This window comes from Eptatretus burgeri, chromosome 6 (genome assembly GCF_056783735.1).
Source record: "Eptatretus burgeri isolate ZD-2024b chromosome 6, Ebu_testis_v1, whole genome shotgun sequence".
In the NCBI taxonomy this organism is placed as follows: domain Eukaryota; kingdom Metazoa; phylum Chordata; class Myxini; order Myxiniformes; family Myxinidae; genus Eptatretus; species Eptatretus burgeri.
The window spans coordinates 38,410,922-38,435,387 of record NC_140966.1 but is presented as its reverse complement, the minus strand read 5'-3'; the positions used below and the strand labels follow the sequence as shown (position 1 = coordinate 38,435,387).

General features: G+C 42.2%; 1 protein-coding gene across 1 annotated transcript in view; it reads left to right on the top strand.

Moving 5' to 3' along the window:
* Positions 1–23,922, top strand: part of P4HB (prolyl 4-hydroxylase subunit beta) — a 69,415-nt gene extending 45,493 nt beyond the window's left edge. The window contains exons 8-11 of the mRNA XM_085884624.1: positions 14,632–14,752; positions 20,914–21,095; positions 21,207–21,293; positions 23,086–23,922. Of these exons, the coding sequence (XP_085740750.1) occupies positions 14,632–14,752; positions 20,914–21,095; positions 21,207–21,293; positions 23,086–23,172 (477 nt within the window). The 3' untranslated portion in view covers positions 23,173–23,922. The remainder of the gene's footprint in view (positions 1–14,631; positions 14,753–20,913; positions 21,096–21,206; positions 21,294–23,085) is intronic.
* Positions 23,923–24,466: the final 544 nt, after the last annotated feature.

Here is a 24,466-nt window from a genome sequence, read left to right as displayed (position 1 = left end):
CCAAACATTGTGACCTATCAATTATTCCTCAACGAACTTGTACACCAATGGTTTGGGGAACACTTGTGTGAAGTTTCTCCTCAATTTGTCCAGCCATTCTGGAGAAGTTTTTTTTTTTTTAATATGTTTTTTGGGTAAATCCAATATGGTTGCCAAACCATGTGACCCAATGATATGATACATGTGTGTACCTTTTGTTCCTCATGGACAGGTGGTCATACGTGTAAAGTTTCGCCTCGATTTGTTCATCCACTTCAGAGAAGATTATTTTTTTTTAAACAATATGGCTGCCAAATCAAATGACCGATGCCGTCATAATTATCATGAAAACATTCTGCATGAGTCGTCACACCAATGTTGAAAATTTTGTCTCAATCCGCCAAGCGGTTGCAGAGAAAAATACAAAAGTTCTGTGTGGATAAACACAGACAGACAGACAAACAAACGGACCCAAATGCAATACCCTCTCCTTTGGCGAGGGCAACAAATGGGGGGAACCCCTTTGAAACTAGAATGGGAATTTGAACAGAAGTTTGAAAAAGGGAACTGGAAAACAAAATATATGAGGCACTGGTACAGGTGGAGGAGATAGAGAAAAATTGTGTGCAAGTCAATAAGGAAATAGAAGAAGAGCAGGAGAGTCTTGGGATTGTGAAAGACAACAACATCCAGAATTAGCCAAACATTAATATAACTCAGAAGTTTTGTGGAAAGAAGTGGAGACTGAATGTTTAAAAAGAGAAATGAAATCATGCAACCCCCTTTGGCATGCAGAAACAAATACAAACAGCTGAGACATCGTGGAAAAACAAGGCAGTGAGGAACAAGCAATCACGAAGGAGGAAAATATGAAGAATGAGGCAGTATGCAAGTTGATAGAGGAATGTAAAAAATGGATGAATTTGAAAAGGAACAGCAGTTGAAGAAAAGTGTAGACAGACTAATTGAACATAAAAAATAAGGTTCAGGAGGAGCTGGTTATGCGGCAGTTTAATATTTGCTTCTTTCAGAGACTACCACGATGCTCTGAGCAGTGATTAAAGTTTTTAAATGATGATAACCTCCCTCAAAAAAAAAATCTCGTTTCAATATATAAATATTTGTGATTGTAGCAAGTTGTGCTTGTAAAAGCTGGTTGTACTGCACGAGGTGTTTTTTATTCTGCTTACAAGAATACATTGGGTAACCTTTGGTTGCTTTGACTTGCTCGTCTGTAATGTGGATTGGCATGCATTTTTATTGCAATATTTAAAAGACTGGAATGAGGATATACTGCAGAAGCAAAGTGACTTGCCTACAGAGTAGATTGGAGATCAAGTGAAATCTCCATTGATGTGTTTAGGAGGGAATATGGTCGAAATAGACAGATGTGCAGGGAGTGGGTGTGCGCCATTTGCTACAGATTGCGATAATAGCTGTTGCATCATTTACTGTCAGCCCACACATGGCAGACTGTATCCTTCAGCTGCCTCGTCCCAACAGCTGAGATTCTCACTTTCCATTTCCATCATCTTTGCTCTGGAGTTCACCTCTTTATAGCACGCATATGTGACTATAACCAACTGTGCCTGCCTTTTTTTTTTGGTTTAAGATGCTTTGTACTTTTGCAACAAATGTAGCGTTGTGATATCGGAGGTTCATCCTCCATTATCTTTATGATTGCTGGTAATTGGTTGTGGGAATTGTATTGTTTGAAGTCCATGCTGTACCTTTAATGTCAGGAATGGCTATTTATTACCCTGCACACACGACGTGAAAAGTGGGGTTAAGCAATTGGGTCACTTTGTGGGCCTTTCTGTCCATCTCCAAACCTCGGTTTTTGATCAAGGAGCAACTTGATTTTCAATTGAATGTTATATTTTGAACACGAGACAGAAAACAAACCCGTAGTTTTACAGTACTTTGGCTCTGAATTCGGCCCGATCGTACATGTGTAGAGAGGAGTTAGATAATTTTTAGGTCAGCTCGCTGACCTAATATAGCCGTTCGATGTCTCTGTCTGTCCGTCTGTCAACAATTTTAATTTTTCTATCTCCTTCTAGACGTCTCGGCCGATTGAGTTCTAACTTGACACCATGATAATACTAGTTGCTCTCTACAGATCATCTGAGCCCTTTTTCGCATTTTCGCCTCGGGGTCAAGGTTACAGCGTCAAGTGCAAAATGACCGATTGGTCGGACGGCTATAATGCATAATGGGTTTCATAGGGATTATTAAGAAGATATAATTTGACCAACTAGTTTCTCGTTACCTCTGTCATCTGGCCTTGTTTATTGGGCAACACAAGGTCCGCTGACTTCAACACGGCTTCGCGCAGTTATTTTAAGTTCAATTTCAATTCTGTTTTCACTTTTCATAGTCGCTAAGGTTAACACTCGGTTGCATCAAGTTTTGTGAAAATTGAATGTTTATATCCTCGGTCTGTGTGGAATGCATTGCAGCGACGGGTAGTTTCCATGGGCTGCAATCCATTTCCATGCCATATAACGAGGGTGTCTTAAGTTCTAGTTGATTTCTGTTTTCACTTTTGGGACCGTCTGGTGTAGCTACACATTTAATGAAGATAATTTTCGTGCAAATCTGCTCAGAAATACACTTTTCATGAGGAAAATAAATATATTCAATTCAAATAACCGTGAGACTCTGGAAGGGACACCACATGCTTTCTGTTCACTGCTTCACCTCGTAACCTGTCCTCCTGAGGGACTGCTTATTCGTAGCGTCTGTGAGATTAATGTTTATATTTTAGATGGTTTGGGGATGTGCTGTACAAGTATCTGAAATAATTCCGGTGAAAAACGGATGTTTTAAGATTTTGTTAGGGCATGTCATCCAACGGCGAGCTGGCTGGTCACGTGACGCCGTGCAGACGTGCAGGCAGCGAGTGATTGAGCTTCTCGGTGGCCCGAGGGTCCTTTTTAGTTGGGGTCCAGCTCTGTCCTGGATATAGCCATTAAATGCACACACTTGGAGTATTTATTTCACGGCCATAAACGCGGGTTTTATAATTTTATAATGATGTTGGGAATTATTCCTAGAATATGGAGATTTTTGCTTCGAGCGGCTTCATGCATTTATTTTAAATTCAATTTTAATTCTGTTTCGCTTTAAGTAGTCGCTAAGGTTGATTTAACACTCGGTTGCATCACGTTTTGTATCCAAGCTGACGGTCAAACCCGCTTGGGTGTTTTATTATTTCATTCTGTCTGCCTTTTTTTATTATGTCAATTTTATTTATTATGTGACAGTTAAACAAAATTGAAAATCATTCCAAACAGGAAACTTACTGTTTTTGAGGATGTTGTGAAGAACACAAATGGGCACGAAGAGCTAATGTAACATATTCAATAAGGTGGTGTCAAAGACACTACATCAATGGTGGCAAACTTCTGGAATTTTTTTTTTTTCTATAACTTTTAAAATCTTTATTTTATTTCAATTGAATTATATACTTGAACAATGGAGAACACAAATCATCTCATTGGCACTTTTAAAACCCTTCCGTTTAGCAGTACTTGGACAAAATATTACAGCATTTAACATCATCATGACCAATGGAATTTTCCGCTCATCGACCCTGCCCATGTCCTTGTTTCTCAAGCCTGCGTGGGATAAGGTGTTCTATGAACTCTCGTGTATTATGTTGCACATGGAGTGGAGGGAGAGAGAAGTTAAATAGAGGATTTTGAAAAACAGAAGAGGGAGGGAAGAGTGGCTATAAAGGGAGCAGTGATCTGAAGAAAATAGAAGGATCGGAAAGAGGGGATGGGGAGTCCTTTATGGGAGGGAAAACTTTTGACTTCAACATTGATTTTTCTCACTCCTCCAACTTAATTCATAATTTCTTTACAGACATCAGCTGATTACGTGCTTGCTTGTTTTTATTTTTTACTTAAATTACCATCAAACATTTTGTCAGATATGTGAAATGGTGTATGATACGTTCCTCAATGTTTACCGCTGAACATGCAGCAGTGGTGCCACGTTGAACCAAGGTGTTTGTAAAGTTAAAACAAGCAGTGGGGGAAAGAGTGGCACTTGTATATGTGGAAGAATTCCGTTGCCCAGCTGGTAGGTTGCCCAGATAATTCAGATGGCAGAACACTGGTACGGTTTGCCAGAAGACTTGGTTTCAAGTCCGGATCTGGGCCTGTAATTTTTCCATATACAATTATCGTATTATTGATTTATTAGTTATTTATTTTATTTCTCTTCCTGGCAATATTTGGGCACCTTTTGAGCGAAGAAGCTGATATTTTGACATGACGGTGAACAAGTGATTTGGCTATAAAGAGTATTGTTGTGGGCCAGGGGTCGGTGGCGAGAATGACCACTCGGTGGGGAAGTTTACGCCGTCTCCCCGGAATTATTGGCCGTCGCTCTGGATAACTCCGGAGCCGGCGGGTCGATTAATCAACCGTGAAACGCCAATATCTCAACCGCGTGGCGTAGGGGTAATTGTCTCGATCCCAATATACCTAAATAACCACGCAGTCTTGGCTACTGGGGATTCATGCCCTCGGCACGTCTTTCTCGAACCGGGTCACTCTACCGACTGCGGTAGAATTCCAACTACGGACTACCAACTCTGGTTCGGTTGCAGCCGAGCGGAAACTGCCAAAGCCGTGCCGGCTCGGATTAACGGATTATCGTGGATGAAACCCCGTCTGAACTCAGACCCGGACCAAATAAAGAAAGGACGGAAACGAGCTGGGAACATTTCTAATAATTTATTTACAATAAAAGACAAGGAGGAAAGACTTGAAGCGAATATGCAGAGCAGGAATTTACAATGATTCAAAGCACTCACTCAATTCTACTTATAGACAGGCCCCCATGCAGTCACACACACAAAAAGAAAAGAAACCCCGGAGTTTTTATTGGACCCTCCAGCCGATGAGAGAGACGAGCTGGGGGTCAGAGTTCGGATGGGCACTTGTGGGTTGTCGAAGGTCCCAGCCACACGTGTGGGCAGCTCGTGCTCGTGGCGGCAGCCGCGTGGAGCAATCGGAGCTCCGGGCCGGATATCAGGGTCGTGGACGGGACCCACCAAGGCTCTACAAACAGGCTGGTTTACTCTCTCCAGCCCAACCACAGTCAACCAACTTGTAACCACTCAAGTACTCCAGATCTTCCAGCGCCAACGACAACGACAACCGAGTCTACTCGGGGTTTATAGGGTGCCCCCAAAAAATATACAACTTTTAAAATGCTTCGTTTGACCCTAAAAAAGCAGTAATTTTGTCACTAATGCTTCATTTCTTGTTGCAGAGACCCTGAAGCTTATTTTGATACCAAGCAAGCGCCAGAAAAATGCCAAGACTGACCGTACAACAACGGACGAAAATTGTTGAACTTTGGCACCAGACGAAAAGTGTCATGCAGGTGCAACGTCTTTTCTCGAGACATTTCGGTATCCACTTGCGCCATGCACCAAACTTTCGGACATAAAGTGCACCATCACAAAGTTTACCAACGTGGGAACCATCTGTGACCTTCACAAGGGTCATAGTGGTCGGAAGAGGACAGGTCGTAGTGAAGAAAATGTGGAAATGGTGAGACAGGCGGTCGTTCAGAGTCCAAAAAAAATCGATTCGACAACTTTCTGCCGAGACAAACATTCATAAGAGCACCGTTCAGAGGATCCTTCACCAAGACATTCATGCCTTTCCATACAAAATTCAAACAGAAATGCAAATGACAAGACTGCAAATTGGTTCTCAGGAAAGTTGGAGGAAGATGCAGACTTCCTCAAAAAACTTCACATGATGGACGAATGCCATGCTCACTTGTCCGGGGAAGTAAACAAGCAAAACTTTCGGTACTGGGGAACTGAAAATCCTGGTAATGCATCAACTGAACTCGTGCCTCGATCTGTTCTCAAAGTCACCACGTGACGGTTGTTTGGTCCATACTTCTTTGAATATGACCAGGGACGCACTTGCACGGTAAACCAGAGGAACTATCACGAAATGATTCAGGAATTCTATCTGCCTGAGCTACGTACTCAGGCCCGTAGGAGAAACAACCCGATCCAGATGAGAACCCAGTGGTTCCAGCAAGATGGGGCACCGCCCCATACAGCCAGGGAAACAAGGCGTTTTCTCAACCAACATTTTGAGGGCCGCTTTATCTCCCTCTACGAAGATGTTGAGTGGCCACCGTATTCCCCTGACCTTACTCCTCCAGACTTCTTCTTGTGGGGCTATCTCAAGGGCAGGATCTATGGAAACCCTAGGCCTCAGACTCTTGATCAGCTGAAGCAAAACATCCACCGAGAAATCCAGAACATTCCTCAGGAAACGTTTCCCAAAGTGATGGAGAACATGACAACGCGTTTGCAGGCAGTGATCGGACAATGTGGAGCCTACGTCGAACATGTAGTCTAAAAAACGACGATTCTATTCCAAAATTTAAATTTTGGTGGCAATTTTGGCATTGGTACAATAAACTTCAACCTTTCAGCTTTCTATCCAGCCATATATCTTTTTAAAAAGTATATGTTATGACCATCCTCTTTGCAGATGAAAAGTTGTATTTTTTTTGGGACACCCTGTATCTCCTCCCACATGGGGAGGGGCCTTGGCGAGAATCATCTCGCTGTCCATCCCTCATTGGCCTACGGCCGCACCCTACCGGGGCCCCTGTTCGGAGACCCCATATTCTCCACATGGCCTCGCTCACGCAGAGGAAGAGGGTCTGCCCTGAAAGGCCCACCGTACAAAAACTATCGTTTGTGGGGCCCGAGGACCGGAACCTCGGGAGGGCCTGAGGCCCCCCTCTCGGCAAGTCGAGGTACGAGCAGCCAGCGGGTGGTGATGGAGCGTGATGGGGAGGTTTGGGATGGCTCGTTGGATGTAAAACCTAACTAAAGACGTCACAACGCACACATTTAATCCTCCCGCTAAACAAAGGGACGGGGTCCTGACTCCACACGTACTTACCGGCATAACTAACTTTGGGACCTGAATGTTGAGTGCACATGTTTTCCAGATTCGTAACAGTATTTTTGATTTATCGATTAATCAATTAATTTTTTTGATTAATTACTTGATTTTCTGAAAGTTACAGATTCGGATGAAACGGTGGTGGTTTAGGTATACTATTAGCCAATTGATTAAGAGGTCAATTATTTTACGATTATTATTTATTCATTTTAATTATGCAATTAATCGATCAATTATTATACAGCGCCCCCTCACAATTCCTACTCCATGTGCTGCAAGGTGGCATTGTCGGGCACCGTAGGATTTGTTATTTATTTATTTGGCATGGGGGCGATGTGCTTTGAATGTAGCGTTACTTGTTTGTATCCTCATTTGGCTTGGGCGAAATAATTGATAACCCAGTTGGAAAAGATTCCCTCAATCAGAACCGGGAATCAAACCTGAACATCGACAGAGCCGATTACCCACTTGTCACGGTGCCTAGTCTCAATGAGACTCAATTCCTCCATTTCCTAATTTCACCTCATCCATCGAGAATCGGTTCATTGGTTCAGCAAATTATATCAAAAGCTCCTGTCATTCTTTACAAACCAGACAAAGACAAGTCCATTTTTCTGCATCCAGTTTGTTCAAGTTGTGAAGAAATGGACATGACGTACAGTTCTCGTGTGTCGGTCGTCGGCCTTCTCCTTCCAGGATCTGACAGACAGCATTAGCCCATTGTAAATGTACTGTACTGTACAGAGGATGTGAAATTCCAAAACCATCATAATTCTTAACAGAAAAGATATCGTGGCATTTTTATGAACAGGAAATGGAAGAAGAAAAGTCGGGAGCGATGGAGGAGCAGTCAGTTGCCTTATGCACTGCCCTGGTAAACTGGGTTCAATTATTTATTTTTAATCTGATTGAGAAAATTGCAATTTTACTGGAGGTTTGGATTAATTTGAAGCAACTTTTACTTATTTGGCCTGATTGATATAATATAAATCATGCCAATAATTTTGTTTACTCATGAACATAAATTTTACACTTAATTTATTTCTCGATATTCCCTCTGCCACCAAAGATAGATGGAGGTTGTGTTTTTCACCCCTCTTTGTCTGTATAGACCCTGTCACACCTTGAGGATTTAGCCAGCGTATGCCGACGTATGAAAAATTTGTCTAAAACGCTGGCACACGTCAAATACGTTATGGGTAAGTTTTGTATTCGTTAAGAGCACGCTGAAGCACGCTGGCATACGTCGTAGTACGCCGAGCTCGTCGACAAATTTTAAGCATGCTCAAAATTTTCCAACGTGCTCGGCATATGACTCACACGTTCCGCATACGCTGGCCATAAGTTGTAGGTACGTTATGCTATCGTTGACACATGTCGACACACGTTACTTGTAAGTTACTCATAAGTCGAAACACGTCGAGGTAATGTTTAGCGTACCCGGAATTTATTTCTAACCTATGAGTAACGTGCTTTGAACCTATGTGTAACGTATCTCCAACGCATATTGACGTCTTCCGTACGACCACAGACCTTACTGAACGTGTTTCTAACTTACAGCTACCGTATAATGGCGTATTGGCAGCGTTTAGGGGAATAGGTATATAAAAATGGGCTTCACAGGAGGAACCTGTCAGTGTTCCAGACTCCATGTTGAGTAGATGTCCATATCAGTCGTAGTAGTAGGTGAGCGTGTCAGTTGTAGTAGTAGGGGAGGGTGTGGGTGATGATGGATCCTCCTTGCGTCCACGGCCACGGCCAGGAGACCTCTTGGCAGCATTCTTTGAAGTTTTCTTCGGCATGACGATGATGTTGACGCTTCGATGTCGATCTTGGTTATGATTAAAATCGTCGAGCGGCAGCGTCCATTTTAATAGTCGAGCGGCAGCCTATTCATAGCCTACGCCATGTGATCGTCAGCGATACGCTGCTGCACGCTATGCATACGTTAGACTATCGTTGGGCATACGTTGTGAACGCCGAGAACACGCTAAGCATTCGTTGGTATAAGTTATCTATATGTTGTCGAAACGTTCTGTGTACGTTACTAATACGTTATGCATACGTCCAACTCGTTATGAATACGCCCAAAACTGAAAAAAACATCATTAGTTCAGCGTAGAAAAACATTAAAAAAAAAAATGCCGAAGAAAATTTTGAAGAATGCTGCAAAGAAGTCTCCTGGCCGTGGCCGTGGACGCGGACGCAAGGAGGATCCATCATCACCCACACCCTCCCCATCACGCTCACCTACTACTACTATACTACTACTACTACTGACATGCTCACCTAGTACTACTACTGATACTACTGACATGGACATCTACTCAACATAGAGTCTGAAACACTGACGGGTTCCTCCTGTGAAGCCCATTTTTATATACCAATATCCTATTATACGGTAGCTGTAAGTAAGAAACATGTTCAGTAAGTTCTGTGGTCGTCCGGAAGATGTCAATAAAATACGTCAATATGCATTGGAGATACGTTACATATAGGTTCAAAGCACGTTACTCATAGGTTAGAAATAAGTTTCGAGTACGCTAAACATTACCTCGACGTGTTTCGACTTATGAGTAACTTACAAGTAATGTGTGTCGACGTGTGTCAACGATCGCATAACGTGCCTACAACTTATGGCCAGCGTATGCGGAACGTGTGCGTCATATGCTGGCATACGTCGACAAATTTTGAGCATGTTTAAAATTTGTCGACGAGCTCAGCATACTACGACGTATGCCAGCGTGCTTCAGCGTGCTCTTAACGTATACAAAACTTACCCATAACGTATTCGACATGTGCCAGCGTATTCGGCAAATTTTTCATACGTTGGCATACGCTGGCTAAAACGTCAAGGTGTGACGGCATGACGGTGATGTTGACACTTCGATTTCTAGTGCGGTTATGATTTAAATCGTCGAGCGGCAGCCTTTTAATAGGCTACGCCACGTGATCGTCGGCGATATGCTGCCACGCTATGCATAAGTTAGACTATCGTTGGGCATAAGTTGTGAACGCTGACAACACGCTAAGCATTCGTTGGTATAAGTTATCGAAACGATCTGTGTACGTTACTAATACGTTATTCATACGTCGAACTCGTTATGAATACGCCCAAAACTGAAGAAAAAAAAAGTTCACTGTATGCCAGCGTTTTGCATACATTTTGTTACGTTGCCATACGCTGGCTAAAACGTCAAGGTGTGACAGGGCCCTATGCAGGATATCTCAAAAGGTTATTGACGGTTTCGCATGAAACCAGTTGATCAGGTTGCCTGTGTGGCAAGGACGAATTGATTAGATTTTGGTGAAGAATCAGAATCTGTTCTCAAATTTTAAGAATCAACCAAGCCTAATCGTCATGTACATTTGATTGAGGGTTGGCTGTTATGATTTATCCTCGGAGTGGGGAGTTGCTTGCCCCCAGAACACAAGAAGTTGGAGCAGAGTTGTAATTTAGCCAGGATATAAATTTGGAATTTTACCAGAGTGTGCTGGCATTAACTTGTGCACTCTTCATCGAAAGACCCAAATGGATCTTTAATGTCCACCAGTAATTAATGCCAGCAGACAGGTTTACTGTGCACTCAATGATCTGCAATGCCTTCATTAGCACAAGAGAAGAAATCGTGGGTGAACGGTGGGAATGGGTTTCAGTGGGTATCGTAAAGCTCATGTAGAAATGGGAAGACCATGAGGAACAGGAAATCTATGGGCAACAGACTTTAAATCTTGAGGTTGACGTAGAGAAGAGCGCGAGACTCAGGAAGACCATTCCAAATGTGAAAAGAGGGGAATGAATGAAAGGAGGGGGCGAAAGTTTGTATTTGGGGAGGTTAACAAGCTAAGGCTTTCTTACAGAATATATGTGACTTTGAGGATTCGTAGTTGTGCAGAGAGCTTTGGAAGTATAGTATGAGTAAGACCAGAATAGAGTTGGTAAAAATAACTGCATGGCCACAAACCTGCCTGCGGTGAGCAAGAGGCAAACTGTGAGACTCGGTCTCCTGTATCAATATGCTGAGGCCAAAAAAAAGAAATTGTTTCTGGTTACCAGCCGCAACAAAATAGGGTCAGTAGGAGATTTTTTTGAAACCTAGCAACCGTTTTACCAGCCGCTATTCAATCCTCCATCTATCCGAGCGGCCAGATTTTTCTCCAGGAAGCCCAGGGTGGAGGAGCTGAAAGTCCAAGGAGCTCAGGGTTCAAAGGGTTAAATTTTAAAACTAAAATTATTTTTCAAAGATCCTTCTCTCATGAAGGTGTCTCGTTCAGGTGATATTTATGAGTTGGGAATTTGCCATGTCAGCATTCTCAAAGTACCTGCTCACTCTGGGAGAGGCACTGCCCAATACACTTTTACAGAGAGGGAATTTGCATGCTCTCCACTCCACAGACATGGGTGGCTATGAATTTATTCTACCATCTAAAACCTTACCAGTAACACCCCAAGTACAACCAACAATTTTCAACTCTATCCATCCAGCGGTGGAAAGGTTTGTAGCAAACAAACGCACACACTCCGTAAATTATATCTCGTGTGGTCATTCAATGGACACAACTTTGTTTAAAAAAAATATGTATATATATATATATATATATATATATATATATATATATATATATATATATATATATATATATATATATATATGTATATATATATATATATGTATATATATGTATATATATATATATATGTATATATATATGTATATATATATATATATATGTATATATATATATATATGTGTATATATATATATATATGTATATATATATATATATATGTATATATATATATATATATATATATATATATATATATATATATATATATATATATATATATATATATTTATATATATATATATGTATATATATATATATTATATATATATGTATATATATATATGTATATATATATATATTATATATATATGTATATATATATATATATATGTATATATATATATATATATATATATATGTATATATATATATATATATGTATATATATATATATGTATATATATATATATGTATATATATATATATATATATATGTATATATATATATATATATATATATATATATGTATATATATATATATATATATATATATATATATGTATATATATATATATATATATATATATATATATATATATATATATATATATATATATATATATATATATATATATATATATATATATATATATTGCATGCAACGTGGTTAGTATCCCACATGCACCTGGTAAATTTTGGTGACATCAGAATGTGCTTGTGTCTGTTTTAAAGCATTTATTGGAGCACAAGGTTTTATTCCCCCCCCCCCCCATGTCTGATATCCCAGGCTCTGATTTGGATGAGAGCCTTCTACTTTTAGAAACTAGATTGAAAGAGAAAAATATACTAAACGGATCGATGTGGATCCACACGACATTACACATTGGTTTTTGGACACCTCATACAAGGAAGATGTCTGAAGGTGTGACTCACACAGGACCGAATAAGTGTATGCACAATGTGGCAAAGCTCTAAAATAGTCATAGACTCTCATTTTATTCTGTCCTGAAGACATCTTTCACCAACACCAAGCATGACACTGTTGTGACTGCTGCCATTTTGAATGTGCTGCAGCGAAGTAACTGACTAAAAATAAATATACATTTCAGCACCAACCCTGTGGGTGATTCTTCTAAAATCGAGTTTGGTCTGGAAACCGAAAACGAGAGATTTTTCTTTCTTTCTTTTTCTTCGCCTAACGACATGGGCCTTACATTCTATGGGAAGCAGCAGAGCCATGTGACCTAAAGGATTTGTGGTTGTGCAGAGATGTTAGGGTGTAGGTTCCATATTTAGGGCTAGTGATTTTCCACGATCGTAGAAAATGGACACAATTCACAGAATCAGTGGCTTGAAAGAAACAGGAAACTGAATCTGACAGCACAGCTCGTGCCCCACGCGCGTCAATCACAGCTGCTTCAGATGAGTAGCGCTGTGAATCTCGATCTTTATTGTTGGCACGAGATGCTGAATAAAATTCCATCTGATAATCTGCAGAGCTCTGTCAAAGTGAAATTTGAATACGATCTCCGGTGAAAATAAAATGGCAGATGTCACATGCGCGTGTGTGCAACTTTGAACAAACTTTTTTCAATCGTCGAAATGCAGATGAGATTGTTGCCATAAATGATCATCAAAAACATGTTATTTTTTTCTTTCTTTTTTTTTGTTAACCCTGGTGTGTTTATTTTAATGTACATACATATTCGTCATAACCAACATTAATTTGGTTTCAAGTGCTGCATCCGATGGATCTGGTTTCCACGTTTCTCCGACCTGCCCTTTATTATTAAAATTTTTTTTATTATTCCCCTCATTTCTTGTCACCCTGGTGGCAAAATACACCACCCAGGGGCATCCTGGTGGGTTTTGAGTGTGGAAACTTGAGGGGGAGGGGGGGAATCATTCCCAATGCAAGTTCACAAATACATGAGCTGCTTTTTCCATTGTTAAACAAAATGGAATTTGTTTTTTTTTTTTGCTTGTTTTTAGAAACTGAAAAGGCTTTGTTTTTTTTTTTTTAAGAAAATCATTGGCTTTGCATACTCCATTTTAAATGACACTTTGGATGAAGACCTTGTATCCCGTTGTAAGCTGAGAATAGCAAAGGGAAGGCTTGGACCTGCAGAGAATTCCAAGGTGGCGGCCAGTTTGGATAGTTAATCTTCCAAAAATAAGTTGTTGCTACAAGTGACGTCCAGGCACCCTCATGACTGTACTTTTCCCCGAGGCTGACCACTTGAATAACTTGGGAGAATTGCCAGCCAATCCTTTTGAAAGGAGAAAGTGAGATTGTCTCTCTTGTATTAACAGATACGGTCCAGGTAAATGATTAGTTGCTTCTTTTCTCAAATCTACAAAGATGAATGCTGCTGCAACCTGCTTGGTGGGAGGAGTGAGGGGCTCTGTTATTGGCATCGTCTGCCAAGCGACGCATTGGATTTTCCCAGGGACAGACAGGTCATTGATCTGTAAAAAAGAACAGCGTTTGTCCCAGAACCTCACCTTTATGGACACCAGTATCAAGCGGCAGTGCATGGGAGATGGCGCAATCCAAAGTAACCCATTCCTTCCCAGTTCATAGGAATTATAATAGTAAGTCTAGGAAGGAAACTTTGATATGATTAGCTGGCATTTTGGAAATCAGAGCAGCATTCCAAACCATCAAATGCAACAGGAGGTGTGCAGTGTCAGGTTTGAGTTTGAGGGTGTCCAGTCAACAGGGAAAGAAGCAGCAGGTATTTTTCCATTCTAGACTGGCTTTCAGATTGCCTGAGAACTTGCAAGCAACTGGTAACTTGGGATGGAGTTCTCTCCAATGTGCTACATGGACATGCTGGTGTCTGTCAAGGTCAAGGTTATGTCCTGGGACCAACCCTGTTGTTCTTCGATCTTGTAAAGAAAGAAAAAAAATGGAATCTTTCAAGCCGTACGTTATTGCCACTCCCAAGACATTGCATGGATGCATAAGGATACACTTATCTACAACCACCTCGAGTTGGCTTGGTTCATCCTTTGTGGTAATATTGTGAAACTGGAATTAATTTACAGTTGTATATGAATGGATTTATCACTATCTATCACTTTGCACCCCTACCCCTGGCCCTTCAGCCTCACCTGATGACCCAAGAGATTCCTGACGACTGGAACAGCAACCCAGTCAAGGTGGTTGTTGGGAAGAACTTTGAGGAAGTTGTCTTCGATGAAACCAAGAACGTCTTTGTGGAGTTCTGTACGTTGCCTGTGGGATTTTTTTTTTTTTTGGCCGAGAGTTTGGTGTCCCTTTGTTCGGTCGGACTGGGGCCACTTAGTCACTATCCTAAAGCAATTTGTGATTGATGACTCCAGCTATAAATGATATATTTGGAAATTTTCTTTGGATATGGATTTTTGTTTTAAGGGAGAGGGGGTGAAGTTTAAATTTAAAGGGTAAAAACTTAATGCATAGCATTGTGTTCACAGGTCTTCATCACAACTACAAGCCAGTTGGATGCGAAGTTGTAAAACACTGAAACAGTCATTTTGTGGATAGCCAAACTAACAAGTTGAATGTCGAGTGAATTGTACCACCACCACCACCTCATGACTGAACACAGTCAGCCACTATGTTGGTTATTCATCCAATTAATTTGTTAGATCCAATTTGGATCCCACAGAAAACGGCCAATGGACCGAAATGGCTTTATCAAAATGTGGTAGGTGTGCTCATGCTCTTAACGAATAAGAATATTTTATGAGCACCACATCCTGATTCAGGTCTACAACTTGCCTCCTCTGAGGTGCTGTTCAAGCACGATAACCTTGGGGAGTGGCCACAACCAATCCTGGACGTTGTGTGTGTGTGTGTGTGTGTGTGTGTGTGTGTGTGTGTGTGTGTGTGTGTGTGTGTGTGTGTGTGTGTGTGTGTGTGTGTGTGTGTGTGTGTGTGTGTGTGTGTGTGTGTGTGTGTGTGTGTGTGTGTGTGCGTGCGTGCGTGCGTGCGTGCGTGCGTGCGCGCGCGTGTGTGCATACTGGGGGTGCCAGAGCCCATATAGGCTTGGCTTACAGAGCCGCTTACCTTTACCAATCACAAGATGGTTGTCAGGGCCCGCTGGAGAGCCAATCACCAGCCTGATGCCGCATCCTTGCTGCATGAAGCACACACACATGCCACCATCTTGCATTGCAAGCCCACTCGGCCCTGATCCAGTTCTAGATAGGAAGGAACACCAAATTTGGCATCCACCATTCAGCACCAACCCTGGGTATTTTTTTTTTCTCCTGAAAACCTTATCTGACCTATTTTTTGGACCACCCCCCCCCCTCTTCCCCTGCATGTGACTGCACACAAATTTAAGCCTGACTTCATCTCTGTCCCCACCCCATACTACTCGTCTAGTGTTAGTGGATAAGATTTCCAATGTCAGATTTCATGACCTAATGGAAATGACTCTTCCATTGTTTCAATTTTGCAGCACCGTCTGTCTTTCTCGTAGTGACACCGTGAAAGCATTTTTCACTCGTATTTCCTCGAGGCCGATCCTGGCATTTCTTTGTAACTTGCCGGGCAGTTAAAGCCCCTCCACTCTGCTTTCCATTGAGTACTGCCTTGCACCAACTGAAGGAGTATTTTGTACTGCAAACTTGTGCTACTTTTAATTGTAAGGAAGACCATGGTTCACTGCAAATGTTATCTTCCCTGATTTGGCCATCACACTTTAACATTGCATCCTGTGTATGCTCAGATGTAATGGCACGATATCAACAGTTTTCTGAACTTTTACAGGAGTTCTAAAAACATTTGGATTAACGTTTAAAGGAGTAAAAACGTTTGGACTAAATCGAAGGGCTGATTGGCTGATCCCACTTACACAAGTTACTTCTTACTTGCTCCTCAATAATTTGAGAGAATTTAGTTGTTTCGACTGAATTGTAAGTTTACCAAAGATAGTTATATTGTTGTGGGCCAGGGGTCGGTGGCGATAAACGACCACTAGGTGGAGCAGTGGAGTCGTCTCCCAACAACACCTGGAATTTAGGTCGTGACTCTTGGATAAGTCCGAGAGTTCACAGGTCCCTTAGCGGACCGTGGTCGCCAATATTTTGACGGCGTGGGGTAGGTTTAATTGCCTAATTCCAATATACCTAAATACCCACGTCGTTCAACTACCGGGGAAAACCACACCCTTGACGGACCTTGGGTGGAACGGACCGTTTACCGGGTGTAAACCGAGCGGGGATTACCAAGATCCATCAGTCCAAATGAACAATTTACCGGCCCGAGCGGCCTTACTATTTCTCAATGCGCACCTTGCTCGGCCAATGAAAGAAAACACGAACAACGAACTGAAACATTTAACAGGGGGTTTATTTATAACAATAATCAGGGAGGGGGGAGCACACAAAGAGCAGAGTTATCCGAATAAGGAAATGTAATTTACAAGGAAGGGAAAACACTTATACAATTCTACTTAGACTGGGCCCACGGACACACTCACACTCAGTCACACTCACTCACTCACTCACTCACTCTCACTCACTCACACAAGAAACTGGACCCCGTGGATCTTTGGTAGAGCTGGGCTGGGGTACCTGTCCCGCCTCGTGCGGTTACACTGACCGCAAACCACCACGGTGGGACTCGAACCCACGACCTTGGCGTTGTCAGCCCCACGACTGCAGACCGCTCAACAACAACCACAGACCGCACCGCAATCGCCACCAGGACTGCAGACCGCTCAACAACCACAGACCGCACCGCAATCGCCACCAGGACTGCAGACCGCTCAACCATGACCACAGACCGCGCTGCAATCGCCACGAACACTCCTGTCTGCCGTCCTCTCGTCTTTCTCTCTCGAAGTGGGAGGGGTTTCTTTTCTCGCTCCTCACCTCCTGATTGGACGAGGGGTTATCGGACGACTCATGGTCAGCCTCCCGATTGGTTGGGGCACGCGTGTGGTGCTCGCTCCTCCGCTGATTGGCTGGAGGAAACGGTCCATGCCCTTCCTTGGAGCGGAGCCTCGATCTGAAGCGATGGAGGCTCCGCCCACGCCTTCAGCCAAAAACACGTGGGCAATGGCGACCGGGTTGAATGAGGGAGGGACGGTGGCGTTGTTGTAGTTGTTTTTGATGTTGTTGTTGTCGATGTAAAAACCTAACTATAAAATGACTCGTAATGCACACACGAAATTCCCATTAGACATAGGGAATGGAGTCTAACTATAAACACATACTTATTGAAATAACTGAACTATGGGGACTCTGGCTGTCTGTGTGCACAAGGTTTCCAAATCCGTAACAATATTATCCAGGGTAAGCTTTGTAGCTTTCTTTGAGCACCAAGTAAACCAACACAATCAGACAGAAGACTAGAACAGCCCAGTGTAGAACAAAGGCAGATATGACAAGGGACCTCATAGTTTTGCTGAAAGCATTATTATTATTATTTTTTTTTTGTAAGACATCTTACAGGATGTTTTTACCTCTGGCTGTCTTGTCTGCATGATTACTTGAATCCTCAGTCAAGCAAGGAATTTTTCTTTTATTTTCTTGTATCTGATGCCGATACAAAACTGATTACATTTTCGGCACTGTCAAGTAATGATGGTGTTATTAGTTGTGCGATATTGTTCGCGGGTATGAGACGAAAATATCTCCACATTTAGGGTGAATCATTGTCACCAAACATAACTGCGACGCGACGTAGACAAGATAGCCGAGCGAAGCTCGCCAGCGTTCTGCGTTGGGGCGCTTGAGTACGGACCCCAGCTACACCAGGCAAAAATAGCATTCCTTTCCTGCAGTAATTCTCTGCAGATTACTGCAGTCGGACCTGTTACCAACTATAGTATATGAGAGTACAACTCCAGTTATACTATAGTTCTAACTGTAGTATTTTTGCCTGGGACCCATCTAACAGATTAACAAACCAATTCTCACTAAGTCCTATGGAGCCCCCAATGTGGAACGCCCACTCCTGATCACCACATAAGTTGTCAAAAAGAGGGATTTATTACAGGGAAAAATGTGGAGGAAGAACACAGCCACCCAGCGGCGATCGCAGATGGTAATAAATAAATCAAACAATGTGTCCCTGGTACCATGATGGCCTTAACACGTACGCCTTAATCATTCACTCAGACAACGTGGGACAGAGAAAAGAGATGATGAGACGAAGAAACCTGTTCCGCGCAGCAATACTCACGCACGTGATGTGGGTCCTGTCATTATTTGGGTACAGCAGACTGGTGAGAGGCTTCTCCATGCTGCACCTTGCATGCCAGTACCAACCACGTTCCCATTGCACCAGCTTCCCATGAACCACGACTTTCCCCACAAACCCGAATATCCAGGAACTCTTTCGAAAACACATGCTTGACACATTCTATCCTTCACAGGAACTACCCCTCAGTTGCGCTAACCTGTATTATGAAATAACTATTCTCATGTATCCCCAATTTTACCTTTGGCCCAGATCCGTAACGGTGTATTGGAAGTGCTACCCTAGATTTCTTCAGGAATTGCAAAGAGTGGAATAGGCATTTAGTGGTTTCTTGCGTCTGTCCATGCTAATTTTCTGTTTTCTCTTCAACTGCTTGTCCGATTCACACCAAATTTTCACCGTCAGTGCGAATAATATAGCCTTTGTGTGTGTGTGTGTGTGTGTGTGTGTGTGTGTGTGTGTGTGTGTGTGTGTGTGTGTGTGTGTGTGTGTGTGTGTGTGTGTGTGTGTGTGTGTGTGTGTGTGTGTGTGTGTGTGTTATGTCTGGCTTCCTTTTTCGGACTACGGTGCAGTAATTGGTCTTTATTATGATGTCATAGGTCATGTGGGAAAAAAAAGTTGAAAAAAAAAACTACTATGTTGAAAAACTTTGAACCTCTATCTCTGAAACTGCCTAATTTGAAAAAAAAAATTGAAACTTTGCACATGTGAAGTTCTCCCCATGGGAAACAAGTTTTTTTTTTTTTTGTGTTGTCATGGGTGGCTTTGTTATGATGTCATGATTGTATGTCAAACACTTTATCTGATCAGAATGAAAATGTTTGATTGTCATCTCGGGCTAAATTGTATGGGGGGGGGGGATTGATGACGTCATTGAAGATCAGAGGTCATGTTGGGTAAAAAATAGTTTCCGTGCTGATTTGTGAACCAGTGATGGGATTTTGCCCAAAGTAGGTAGAAGTATACAGTAAGATACAAAGATGAACTGATTATATGGCGGCATCAAGCGGTCAAAGGTTTGAGTCCGTGATAGGTTTTTGTTTCCGCGATAACTTAAGGACGGCTGAAGGAATCCAAGTCAAACTTGGTACAGGTATGTATAATGATGTATACATGAACTGGTTAGACTATGGGGACAAGAGGTCAAAGGGTCATGTCAGGTAAAAATGTGATATTTGATAACAGCTGAAGAAATTTAAATAAAACGTGGTGCAAGTATTATAATGATGTAATAATAATGTGGGTGGAGGTGACGTCGAAGAGTGAGTGCCCTTATAGTTTTTATGCCTCTGCTGACGAAGTCGCCAGAGGCGTTATGTTTTCAGGTTGTCCATACGTACATCCGTTCGTGCTAATTTTCTGGTTTTTTTTCTGCAATCGCTTATCCGATTGATACAAACTTTTCAACATCGGTGTGACTACTCATGTTGAATACTTTAATGATTATTATCATGTCATCGGTCACATGGTTTGGCAGCTATGTTTTTTGTTTTGAAGACCAAACCTTTAAAAATCATCTTCTCCAGAATGGCTAGACAGATCGAGGGGAAACTTCACCCACATATTCCCCATTCCCCAAGCCTTGGGAATACCAGGATGTTCACAAATAATGAATAGGTCACATGGTCTGACAGCCATATTGGATTGAGTGAAAATCTTGAAAAATTATGTTGAACCGCTTCATCAATTGACGTGAAACTTCACAATTATGATCTTGTAGTCATGGGGAATATATGTTTTAAGTGTGAACCTTATTGGTGGCATTGTCTGGCAGCCAGAATTATTTAATGTTTTTAATATGGATTCAGTGATTTAAATTAAACTTGGTACAGGTATGTAAAAGGATGTAATTATGTGGACCGAAGCATATCTGTCGAAGTCGCAAAGTCGAAGACTGTCATTCTAGTTCCTAAATTTATTCGTCCCAAATGCAACCTCCGACAACCTGAAATTTTACTTGATTGCCTGATTCGCACACATTGAGGTTTGCAACATCGAAATTGTTACAATTTCTTTATGGTGTAGTGTGGATCCCAGGTTTGGGTACAAGAGGATCCCAGGTTTGGGTACAAGGGAGAGAAATCTTACTTTTTGGTCTGGCTGGCACTTTCATTGAATATTTGTATTCCTTTCTGATGTGCATTTATTTGTTTAGGTTTATTTATCTTGTCTAATTGTATTATGTGCAGATGCACCATGGTGTGGACACTGCAAGCAGCTGGCACCTATATGGGACGAGCTGGGCACACACTACAAGGACCACAAAGATATTGTTATAACGAAGGTTGATGCCACCGCCAATGAACTGGAGGCGATCAAGATTCAAAGCTTCCCAACGCTCAAGTTCTTCCCAGCTGGAGTGGACCGCAAGGTACTGTCACATAATTTGCTTCTTCTGTTGCATAGTTGTTAACACCGTTTGGTTTCAACAAACATGTGTTCATATCCCAAGACTATTTTAAGCCACTGCCCATTTTCTCAGGTCATCGACTATAACGGGGAGAGGACGTTTGATGCATTCATCCGGTTCTTGGATAGTGGGGGCCAGGAGGGAGCCGATGCTGATGAGGTCTGTCCACAGCTCTCGAATGTAGAATGAAAAATTTAAATCTATCTTGAGTATTTCCCGTCTTGTGTAAATGTTTCTCTTTTTCGAAAAGTTGTATTATGCTGGCCAACACAGTGTATAGAACATATCTCTTTGGGCTGTGTATAATTTTTGTTTTCTGCAAAATAGCCTGCATATCTTCACAACAATGTGTCTGCCCACTTAACTCCCATGTAGTCGCATTCTACCTCCTTTCCTTCCTCCCCTCCCCTCTCCAATTGGCTGATCATGTTTACCCACTGACTAAAGGTACAGACATGCAGTTAAATAGAATACAGCTTCTTGGTGAAAAAAAAAAATCCTTTTCTGTCACATGCGACATATGGTACATGTCATGGGATGGTATTCAACTTGCCAACGTGTTCCTGCATGACTCAAAAGCTCGTGTTTCTCACAAATTGAACTGCCACGTCACTCGCTAGCGCACATACCTCCGCCAGGCTGAACAGTTGACGTTTTGTATCCCACTGAGAGGCCGGATCTAGATCTGGATCTGGACCTGAACCAAAATCAAATTGGCCTGGTCTTGTCACTTACCCACTCATCCACTAAGTTTTTGTCATAACTCGTACCCAACTTTTTTGAAATGTCATGCTATATATCGTTTTTGGCGCAATCTCTCAATGGGGAAGAATCAATTAAAAATTATTGTATCCAGATCCAAATCTTATCGATTCGTCCTTGCCACGTAGCCAACCTGTCCACCAAATTTCGTCTGAATCTGTCAACTTTTTGAGATATCCTACTCACAGACAGACAGACAGATAGTTGGAAACATAACCTCAGTCCACCTTCTGTGGCAGAGGGAGGTAATAAACCTTGGATGGTGTTTGTCCACTTTGAGTCATGACAGCTAACACAGGTAGATGTAATGTTTTGTCAGGTGTGATGTGTCATGCTGTATTAACAAGGTCTCCTGTAACCGTTGCTGGTAGAAGTACCAACATGATTGATGAGTGGGATTGCAAAAATCAAGGTGTTTGGAGGCATATCGATACAACCCTACAATTTGTGATCGTGGTTGTTTGGTTCCTTGAAACTGCAGTGGAGAAAGAATTTCAGAGGATGTTTTGTCTCAAGCCTTGCTTTCTGGTAATGGAGCTTGCTCATACTTACTATAGTTGATATGGGAGAAAGATTTCGCAAAGGTGAGAAGCTGTGGCTGAAAGCAAGATGTTGTCAAGTGACTTTCAGGTCGATTACACTTTGGCATCATGGTCTCGACCAACTAACTCGCACTCGGTGTGTTTTGTACTCTCCACGCCCATGGTCTCTCCCTCCACCCACCTCCCCCGGGATACTACCTGATGTGTTTATTCTTTTTCTCTTGTTGGTGCAGTTCCCTTTGGCCTACCCTCTCACATTCTCCATGGTTTAGCTATTGGGGGTAGGGAGCAAAGGGGCTGTCAGGGGGTGTGTGAAATGAAATATATGCCTGGCCACTGTGGCTTTTGCTTGACCCGTATTTGGTTGCATGCTTTGCAACTTAGGTCACATGGTAGTGAGGATTTATGTTTGGCTTTTACCTCCCTCCCCCATCCCACTTCCCTCCTCCCAAAACATTTTCAGTTAATGCATAAGAGTAAAAGTATGTATGTATGTGGGTGTGGTGTGAAGGGAAGGTGTGCACAGCTGATTTTTATTGGGCTTTTGTCGGCCTCCAATTGCCCAAACTTAAAGTTGTTGCTTCCATGCTTCCACTGGTAAAGCTTGGGGTTGGCAACCTCTTAATCTGTCACCCATTCTCCTGCAGGAGCTGGAGGACGTGGATGAGACAGAAGATGGCACTGATGATAGTGATTCGGACAAAGAAGATGATCACCAAAGGGACGAGCTCTAAGTCCCTAACCACCTTCGACAAATCCTACCTCCCCTCCTCCTTTATTTGCCCCACCCTCCACATCCTCCCCTTCCCCCACCCCACCCACTTCCTGTGCTAACAATCATGCTTTCAGTTCTATTTTCTTTTCCAACCGTGGTCTTTCTCTATTTTCTTCATCCCTGCGTCCCACACACGGCTGTACCGCATGTACATTGTCTCGTAATGACAAAGTGTAGATGAGCTCATGAGGCCTCCAGGTTGAATGTCGCTGCCACTCGGTCTTGGCCAACTTCAGAATGTGGTCGCTTCCATGCTCTGGTGAGGAATTTCCCTCTCTAATGGTGATCGTGTTTTTACTTTATTTTATTCCAATTGGATAGTCGACTGTGAAGCTTCGTGGCTAAGGGAGCAACTCGTCGAGGAAACAAGATTGTGGTCATTGTCGTTTTCGCTGCAGTGTTTTCGTTTCTGTCTTCACTTCACCAAATATATATATTTCTTTGCTTTTCTCTTTTCTTCTGGTTTTCCCACCTCCTGTTTTCTTTTTCTCCTTCAACCTCCTCTTTCTGTCTGATCTTTGGTTGTCTTCAAAATCCCCCCACCCCCCCTCCTTCCTCCCACTTTCCCCCACCTACATTTGGGATAAAATGCGAGAAGCGTCATTGTTGCCTGTTTTTTTTTTGTTTGTTTTTTTTCTGTCTCAAAGGAGCAAAAAAAGGGAAAGAGAAAAGGATGTACAAGTCTTTTGATTAAAAAAAAAATAATGAATTTTTGACACGTCCTGGTTTTTCATTGCAGTTTTATGGGATTGCTGATGATGATTGATCATAATTGTGCTCTGCATTTGTCCATTACAAGATGGCCTGGTCTTAGCTCCATAACCCCTTATGTCTGATAGTTATCCCCATGCCTTTTGGGAAAAACAGGGGAATATTGTGATCGGCTCCTGTCCGTCACGTTGTCTCCTAATCGATTGTGCAGAAGTTGATCAAACTTGGTGGTTGTGATTACTACATGGCAAGAATGTGTGAGAGCAGTATCCTTTTAGTCCCTGCTCCTTGGGGTGGAGTCCGACAATCAAATAACAAAAAAATGCAATTACAGGCACATTTAAAACATTTTTTTAATGAGACTTTGTATATGGCATCAACATTGGGAGGATGCATGGAATATGTATGGAGTTTTTGGAGAAGTGCCTGATGCTGGCCCTATAGGCCTGAGTCGACGTAGTAGTAGTAGTAGTTTTGGATTTGACCCCCGGTAGTAGGGGGGGGTAGTAGGGACTTGGGGTCACACGGGTCAAAAGGGAAGA